The 9,861-nt window shown below is 36.0% G+C and overlaps 1 protein-coding gene across 1 annotated transcript in view; it reads left to right on the top strand.

Annotated features, from left to right (window-relative positions):
- lmbrd1 (LMBR1 domain containing 1) overlaps window positions 1-8,954 on the top strand; it is a 59,023-nt gene extending 50,069 nt beyond the window's left edge. The window contains exons 15-16 of the mRNA XM_015014937.1: window positions 7,498-7,589; window positions 7,850-8,954. Of these exons, the coding sequence (XP_014870423.1) occupies window positions 7,498-7,589; window positions 7,850-7,960 (203 nt within the window). The 3' untranslated portion in view covers window positions 7,961-8,954. The remainder of the gene's footprint in view (window positions 1-7,497; window positions 7,590-7,849) is intronic.
- The last annotated feature ends 907 nt before the right edge of the window (window positions 8,955-9,861 follow it).

Below are 9,861 nucleotides of genomic sequence, written 5' to 3'. Positions count from 1 at the left end.
TTGTTAAAGATTTTTTTTATTTTTTTTGTTTTTTTTTTTTTTTTTTTTTTTTTTTTTTTTTTTTTTATTTATTTATTTTTTTTCCTCTTCTTGCATGTATGGCTTTTCTCTTCCATGCAGATAGGTTGAAACTCTGCCTTTAGTTATAACTTCAGTACTTTGGTTTCTCACTGAATTAATAGTATAATCTTAAACCCAGATAATCATTCTCAGACATCATACAATCCATCCCTTTTGAAACAAAATACCTCAATCAACCTGTCTGCTTGTTTTGTATTTTGTTGTAAATTGGTATTTTACAATTTACAACAAACCAACTTTGCTAAAGCAAAAGTTTGAGAGAATACTGTGTAGGTTGTGCGAATAATCAATTTTGACTTAAAGCAGCGTAATTGTAACCATTCATATGATGGATGATAACTTGGATACAGGGACTGATGATAATTCAGTTAAACCTAAGCTGAGGGTTGATCCTCTCACAGCTGAAAAACTCAATCTGCCTGATTGTCTCCTGCAATTAAATTGTAAAAGTATGTCAGATTAGATTTAAATTCTTTGAAATCTACATCTTAATCTGTTTAAAGTTGCTTTTTGACATTGATCCAAGATGTTTACTACTATTCGTGTCTTCTATTATGTGTTCTCATAACCTCCCTAGACATAAAGTGGTTAATATGTCGAACAGTTTTTTTTTATGGTGCTTGTTTGTAAAACACTGCATTGGAAATTCAGGGTTTTTTTTATACTGTTTTTATTATTATTATTTTATAATAGAGCAGCTGTTAAAATAGGAATGCACCTCTTGCCATTTACTTTAATTGAAGACAAGCTTTTGTCTGGTCACTTGCTGAGTGAAATGATATTCACAGAAACACTTGTCTGTTATACTTTGGGACCAAACGTGTGTTAGTTTATTAGGCAATTTGTATTTTAGAGGATAAATTTAATTATTGAACAATTACTGTGCTGGCAAAACTATTAAACTTCAGACATGAATATTTCAGAAAGTAAAAGTGGGTTTTTAGCTTTCCAGGGAGAATATTTGTGTACAACTATTACTGTGCACAGTTATTTTGTAGCTTAATTATAAATGAAGATTTTCCCATTCCATGTCTTTATTCTTGTGTACTAAAGATAGAATAGCAAAAAATATTTAAAAGTTTGCAAAACACACTTATGACATTAAAAAGAAAAAAAACCCTGACCAGTTTAGCCACTCCTTTTCTTTTTAATTATCATCATGACCCTTCCATTCTTGAAGCTTGACATCTTCTTGATCTTTTGACAATCAACTGTTTGGGCGGCAGCAGATGCTGTTCACAGAGCTGGACTCTTCTCTTTTTCCGTCAAACTCCTGTTTAAGAATCCTCCACAGGTTCTCAGTAGATTTTAGATCAGCTGAAGAAGGGAGCCATGTCATTATTATTTAACATTTTAGTTTTTACTTTACTGCAAGCCTCAAAGTGCAGTGCTTCAATGCAAGTGATGAAGCATTGCACTGCATAAAAACCATGGTCATCTTGACCTTTTTCTGAAGCATCCTTCCGCTTGAAGCTTACTTCTAAAAACAGATGACAAGCTCGGGAGTTGATTTTGCGTCCTTCTTTAAAATGAAAATGTCCAACTAGCTCATGTTTTAGTAAAATGCCAGCCTATACAAGTACCTTTCTTTCACCTCACTATCATCTGAGTCAAGTGGAGCTTTATGGCTGGTACTGATCGAACCACAGCCTCGTCTGGTTCATAAAGAGTTCCTCGTATTTCATCACTCCGTAAAACCTTTGAAAAACCTGCTTTCAGATCATTTTTGCCCTCCAGTCATGACTTCTCAACTCAGGTGCCATGTTCTTTGGTCTTGGTCTGGTTTCAGCCTGCCTGTCTCTGGTCAATCTATATGAGAACTGAACACTTTTTACTTCTCGTAAGTCTATCTCAGATGAGGTGGGAAAATAAAAAAATGAAGGGCATTCTTTGGTTAAAAAAAAAAAAAGTTCCCTCAGTTCACACATATGCACTCGAGGGGCATTCTTTTGTAATAATTGCTGGTTTTACACTGAGGCAAAGGAGGGTAGAAGTCAAGCTTGTGACTGAGTGGCCAGCTGGACACAATGCGTTAATGACACAAACATCTTGGCAAGCAGGTGCTCTGTGCAAAAATATCCATTATCTCCTCTAAGGTCACAGGCATATCATTACTCATTTACTCAGCATAGTGGAAATAAATGGTCAGAAATTACAGGTTCTCCGCAGCAGTGATGGCACATTTATTTTAATATTTTTATTCTATTAACCCCGGTATTGATCAGGCAACTTGTACAAACTTAAATTCTTGCAGTACGAAAATCTCCAAGTGGTTTTACTTCATTGCAACGACCTGAATGAAACTCACAGAAGGCTATGCATCAAGGCTGTTTTCTCGAATTATTGCTCTGCAGAATAGCTTTTTGCAGGAGATGAGTCTATTTCACACTTTATTTCTACCAGTCTAGCCACAAGTTTTGCTTTTGACCCCGCAGATCAATTTTCCAATCAAAATCTCATGGACTTTGGCCCATTTTCCCTCTAATCATTGTCTTTTTGTCAGTTAGTTTCACAGTATGTGAAATTCTTTGGTTGTCAATTTAAGTTGTATTATAGCCGCAATCATATGGGCTCTTTTCACCCAACAAGACATATTGACTCAGCGAGGAAAATTTTTAATACACAGAAATGTTTTTTTGTTGTTGTTGTTGTTGTTGTTTTTTACACTAGACTTCTGTCTGTTTCCTAGCAACGTGCCAGTTTCCATAGCATTGTTTTTAAAGAGCTTCAGGAAAACGATGGTCACAATTTATGTTGCCTCTGAGATCTCAGGTGCCCGAGCAATTTTCAACAGCAGCCTTTCACAACACCAACACAAATTAATAGTAATTTTCTTTGCTGCAGGGGGATTATTATCAATTTGCATTACAATGGAATGTGTCACTCTCAAACTATCTTCCTGAAAGAAAAACCTCCATCTTGTTGCAAACAGACCGCCATTACCTTTTGCAGAAATATTCAGAGGCCCTTTTAGCTGGTATTAACATGTTTTAATGGTTAGAATTCAAACTCATCAATATTAAACCTAAGATAATGAATGTTTCCTTAATATTTTCAGCACTTTAAACTGCCCTGTTTCATAATTGATCATGCATTGAGGTTTATCTTTTGTGCCTGAGATACAGATATTGAAGTATTGAAGAATTCTTATCGATGTGATTGCAATTTCCAGTAGTGGCATCACAATCGAATATTGTTATCACGTGTCCTTAAACAGGACAAACAATTTTGATATGTCTATTTTTTAATTTTATTTTCCTGTTTATCTGAAAGCTACTTTCTGTTTAAATAATTTCTTTTTATGAAACCATAAAAAATGGGTATGTGTGTCTTTTTGCTGTTTTGCGGTGCGAAGCCATGACCCAAAAACCGAGAAATGTACCAAAGCATGATTTTACTGCTTCCCGCTGGCTCTAAACCTATACATAAGACATCAGATTCCGAAAAGCCTGCACCATGACAACGCGTTACCTGATGTTGTGTAACCCACAGGAATGGAAAAACAGAACCTACATTTTAGATACCTGTGTTTTTCATCTCCTTCTTCGACTCGTGTTATGCCCAGATTACTTGATGAGGTCAAGTAATGACGGATCGCTTTAGTCTCAGACATTTTGTGTGTCTGCGTCGAGGGTTCTTGTGGACGCCGCAAATAATTTTTCTACCGTGAAAGAGGCTTTCTGCGAATTTTCATGCCCTGTGTTTCTTTGAGAAAAGCGTCGTGTCTTAAAAATAATTTTACTGAAGGAACATCAGCATCCTCAGAGGACACTTGAACAAAAATGCTCCATTGCATTTCAGATTGAGAGGGAGAGAAAGGAAAAAAAAAAAAAAAAGCATAAGTGCACAGTGATGCTTCCAGAGCACTTGCTTATAAGAGAACATACAAAAGAACTCCGAGTGCTTGCATGTGTGCACTGGGCTTTCTGCATGCGTTTTGACTGTGGACATGAAAGACATTTTTCATCATCATGGTACACAGGGCAGCACTCACCTGAGGATCACAAGTCAAGGTGAAATTACCTGCACCCACACGCCGACCCCATGCTCTTATGAAACACCAGCAATGATTACAAGGTGAAGCCAGTCGGTGTTGTACATGATAATATATTTAGGCAGACCACTGTAGTGAACCATCTGTAGGTCCCACTCAGAACTCAGTGGTTCAGTGAAGCAGCTGCAGAGCTGCAGATGGCTGTGAGAAGGAGTGGAATCATGGGAATCAGGAAAAGACTCTTCTGCTTCCTCCTCTTCTTCATCATCATCATCATCTTCTCATCTCTTGGTCCTGGGATTTAAATGCCTTTCTTCCACCTCTGTCATAAGTGGAACAGGGCAGAGGTGGATACATTTCTTGAATTCCAGCTTTCTGTCTGGATGAACTCTGACTGCATCGGGTTTTAATGCATCGGTTCTGAACCTCGACCATGACCAGTTGTGGCTTTGGATTTTGATGTCCTGTAGCTTCTTATAAGTGTGTCTGCACTGTTTATGGAGTTCAGGTCGGTGTGAAGAGCTCTGTTAGAAACAGCGTGACAGGAGCAGCACAGCAGGGTCAGTGTTAATGCTCCAGATGGCTCTCTAATAAAGCCAGACAGAGCATTTTAGGCAACTCCATCTTTTTTTGGACTTTCTGTTCCGTTATCCTGTTGACATAAGTTTTAATAAGGAATACATTTACATAGCGTTCTTTCTAGTGTCTGTATATGGCAGCTCATTAAGAAATGAGATCTTGGTGGGGATTTTTTTATTTTTTATTTTTCACCATTTCTCTATATTAAGAATCAAACTGCAGCGTATAAACACTGCACCCTTTCAGATGTCACCCCTTCTAATATTCATTCACTTTGTGACTCAGCCTTGGAACGCTGGCTGTCCTTTCTTGTCTGAATCTGTCTGACCAATACATGCATCAGTTTAAGGAGACTCAAAAACTGGCATCATGAGGAAATCCAGGTTTGTTTAGCAGAATGAGAAATTATTTATAACATAGAACAGGAGCATTACTGTATTTTATTTTTTGTTCGGATTTACTTTTGTTTTCATGATCACTTTTGAGAAATGCTAAAGACATTAGTTTTGCTTTTGTCTGCCAGGGCTCCTAGGGAATTAAAAAGCCTAATACAGAAGAAGTGTTTATTGGTTCAGTAAATGAGCTGCAGCTGAGTAAGAGGTTAATCATTCAGTGCTTCAAGTAGAGGTAGGCTGATTTTATCAGTGGGCTGATAAACCGACTGATACGTAGCGCTTTTTCTGTTTTTTTTTTTGTTTTTTTTGTTTTGTTTTTTTTGTTTTGTTTTATCCACAATCAGCTGTGCACTTCACAGATTTTTAAACAGGCATGTTTCTGAACATCACACTGTTGTTCTGTTGACAGAATGAAAACAAGTGAAACTCATCCTGTCCTTAAATGGATACGGGTAGACTGTACAGAGCAATGGCCAGAAGTCCATCTGTGCTAGTTTCTGAATTTAAAAAAAAATAATTACCAGTGAGAAGGGTATGATTTAAATTGTTAATGTTAAAAAAAAAGAAAAAGAGAAACGTTTCACATTGTTAAATATCCGCTGCTATTTTAAGAGGAAATAATTATTCATAACCAACTCTTTGTGGCAGTCTAGTCTGGAGATCTTTTTTTTTTTTCTTTTTATATCACATAAAAACATTGTTCAAACTCCTACAGTATGTTTGCCTTGTGGGTTTCAACACAGCCATACATATATGATCTGATCATATTTTTCAGAATATAGAACGGATGACATGCAGTAAATGTCCTGTAAAGCTACTCATTCACTGCATGTTCTTCACCTTTTTCTCTGCCCATCTTGTAAATCTACTCAGAGATAACGTCCACTTGCACAAATTTAGAAAAAAAAGGAAAGAAAGAAATTCTCTTTTGATATAAATTATTAAAAAAAAAATAACTATAAACATACCTGTGGCAAAAGTACAGAGTTTTTAGATAACAGTAGGGATGTAGAAAAGTCGAGAGAGGGTAGGATTTTATGTTTTCTACATTTTCATGGTATTTGGATTGTCAGTGGTTGGTAGTTTTGTACACTTGATGTTAGATTTAAAATTTTCAGGCACTGGTAAAGACTTACAACTGATAGAGTGTATGATTTATTTGATTTATTGGTGTTTATTAATTTTCTGAGCTGCAGGTGTAGTTGTTCATGGGTTAAAACCGAAGCCACAAACTTGCACATTCAGGAATGTTGGAAGCAGGACTTGACACAGTTTCTCATGTGTGTTTGTGCATTTATTGTAATATTTCCCTCTTATCTTGTGACCGAGGTCATGTGGATGACCCTCTTAGTTCTTTTCATTATTGAGAATGGGTTCACCATCATCGATCGTTTTCACCGTATCACAGAAAGGACCGTGTAAGATTAAAGATATTTTTTTCTGAACCTGCAGCTGTGCGGCTCTTTGGCTGCAAGTATTTGAAACACATTAGAATCTGCGGCTGTCTGCGTGTGTGTGTGTGTGTACACCCTGTAAACACTGGTGCCCAGTCTTTATGATTTGTTGATGTCTGCTTCATGCTTTTTTACCTTTTGGCTTTTCCGCAAGTGAAACTCAATATGTTTGAGGCGAGGCACCATTAAGTGTTACATCATTCTAGTTTTATTCATTGGTTCTGCCAGATTCACATCGACAGTGACACAACTATCCTCTCCTCCAACTGCTGGTTGTCTTTTATGGTTAGAATAACAAAATTGCCTGAGGCACTGCTCCATTTTATAATGGCTGCCTGTTTTTAGCTCTTAAGTGAGTTCAGACACCTTTATAACTCAGACATATCATACACCATGTAGCAATGGATGTGTCACAGTTTATTTGATTCCTGATGTGTGTTTTTTTTTTTTTTTTTTCCCCCCTCGGTAACAGTACATAGAAGCTATCTGCGTCAGCAGACAGGAAAAATGTAGGGGGCGGGGCTGTGTCTAAGAACCAGTAATATACCAATCATACTTGTTTTCACCTTTTTTCATAAGGACTATCAGAAATCGGCAGAAAGATACAGGTTCTCTTATAGTGGCAGGTTTAATCAAGCAAAAAGTGATTAAATTATAGTATTATCTTGATTTGTGCATTGGAGTACATGTCTAACTTTTATCTCAAAACAAAGTACATTTCAGGACACGTTGTCTTTGACGTCTTTATAGACCGAAAGTAGATGTACTTTTTTTATATTTCATATATACTAACCTCAAATTCTTCAGTATTTGACCTGCAGATCATTAATCAGAACTGGGCTATAAAAACTTGCTTAATTTACATCAAATTAGCTCAAGAATTAGGAGAAAGAAGCATTTTAAAATTAAAACTGTAAAATGTTCCGTCCATGTTGTCTTTTTCTTCTGCTGCTAACAAAAATTGTAAAAAAACGTTCTTACCTCTCTTTTTCAGATGAGTGCACTGTGACGAGAACCTATCTCTTCCTACACAAGTTCTGGTTCTTTAGCACCATCTACTACTTTGGGAACTGGGCTTTTATTGGGGTAAGTTACAAAACGTTGACAAATCTCTTCATCCTTAGATGAAGGAGGAGGGAGTTGGAATGAGGCGCCTGGAGTCATAATGTTGTGAGAGAGGATTCAGAAATGCTGCTTAGTTACCGCAACAGATCAGAAGGATTGAACATGCGTTTCAAAAGCATTCCTGGAAAAAAAAATACAAATAAATTCAGGGAAGAGTGGCAGAATTGTGCATGATTCAACTTCTGGAAGTAAAATAATGTTTGTTTCTCTCATTATTTCAGACTTTCCTTATTGGCCTGGTGGTGTCATGCTGCAGAGGAAAGAAATCTGTGATCGAAGGAGAGGTGGAGGCCGATGACTCAGACTTGAGCGATGATGAATATGTGCACTAAAAAAAAAAAAAAAAAAACTTTTCACTTGCAGTCATAATTTAAAGGGACTAAAAAGCATGTTTTCTTTAACAAATAAATGAGTGAACTAATTAAATGTACTATTCTGGATTTCTTTTTTTGGATCCCAGGCTTGATTGAGTTGACCCGCTCTTCCCCTTTAATGAGACAGTTCAGACTGATTGTAGTGTCCTCCTCACTCAGTTTTATTGATGGCTCTGGGATTCTGAGAGTGTCCTCCAACTCAATCCTACTCACAAGATTCACATTTCGACAGTCTGACTCAAATTGGTAATTCTTTAGAAGAAACACTGACATGAAACATTTACTGTTCCAAAACTTAATGTTTAGGCTTCTTCTGTCGCACAGTAGATTTCTCTTTTTTATTTTTACATCCTTAAGGTACTCCTTCTAGTCCGCTCAAATTATTTATTTATAACTACATCTACACCTTCTTTGGTACATATTTGAAACCTATCAGTAGTTATACTTAATAGCTGGTTGTTATAAAAACGGTGATTTCTAAGAGGTAACATTTGTGACACTGTAAAAGGCTTGCTTTAAGTTGCATAAAGTTCAAGTGGATATACTGTATTTTCTTCCATCTGCTGTTATATAATGAAGCGTACCTGCGCCTGCGGACCCGCTCGATGTGTGAAATGTAAAAAATCAGTTTAATCTGTTTTGTTTTTTTTTTTTTTTTTTTTTTCTGCAGCTTCAACATGGATTTTTTGGTGGAATTGGGGAAAAAGAGAAACTGAGAGGTGAAAGTAACCGGTTACGGATGATGTGTTTTTCTTTTAATAAAGGCTTTGTATCATTTAAGGTTTTACTTTGAAGTTAATCAGCTGCAGCCTTGTGAAATAGCTTTTAATGGCACCTTTCAGCCATACACAAATTTATTTCTCTATGTACATATCTCAAATTAAGACCAAATCATAATGTCTTTTTTTTTTTTTTTTTTTTTTTTATGTTTGTGCCTCATGAATGCAAACTACTATGATGGGCACATGCACCTTTATTTGTCCAAGCTTTCATAACTCATCTTAGAAGAGTTTCCAGTTTTGAAATTACCTGGTCATCTTTAGAGATGGTTACATAATGATTTTGGGGAAAGATATGCTATTATTCAATGGTACCTGTATTTGAAAAAAATAAATAAATAAAATAAAACAATTTAAAACATTCTTTGTCTATTAAGGTTATTTTAATCAGTTTTCAGTTAAGTGTTTTTATTTGAACAGAGCAACCTAGATTTTTTTTATTTTTTTTTTTTAGGGAATCCAGGGGGTATTTTAGCGTTTCTTGATCAAAATCTAATATTCAGTCTACATTATTTTACATTGAAGATTTTTTAAAGCACTTAGTCTTACTCAAAGTATTGCTAAAATATGTTTTTCCTAATAACCTGTTGTGTTTTGTGTGTTGGTTCAGCTATTATCTTGCTATCTAAAAGTTGTAGGTTCAACAGTCAAAGCTAAAGAGCACAAAGGTACAGCTCCATAAAGTAGTCTCTAAAGTAGTGACAAAAATATTGAACTCCCACATAATGTTTTAATTTCTCTGAGCTCTACTTGTGAATGTTCAAAAAGTTGCATGCTAATTATCAGTATTTTGAGCATAGAAAAATATTATCGGTATGACTTTGAGCAGGACCCAAAGTCACAGTCTTTGGGTCGTAATGTTTTAAAGATAAACGAAAAATGAAGAACTCCATAAATATGTTTAATTCCACATCATGAAGAAAACGTGAGGCTGAAGTTGCGGTGCTGCTTTGCGTTCCTGGTAGGCACTGAATATACACAGACAGAATATGAGTGAGATTAGCCGCATATATTAAAGTGCAATGCATAAATTTCAATCTGCTTTGAAAAGATGAGCAGATGAAACATGAGCAAAAATGG

This window comes from Poecilia latipinna, unplaced genomic scaffold (assembly GCF_001443285.1).
Source record: "Poecilia latipinna isolate Pla-1442-1.1 unplaced genomic scaffold, P_latipinna-1.0 Scaffold1863, whole genome shotgun sequence".
In the NCBI taxonomy this organism is placed as follows: Eukaryota; Metazoa; Chordata; class Actinopteri; order Cyprinodontiformes; family Poeciliidae; genus Poecilia; species Poecilia latipinna.
Note: the sequence above shows the minus strand (reverse complement) of the source record. Positions and strands in the feature narration are given on the sequence as shown.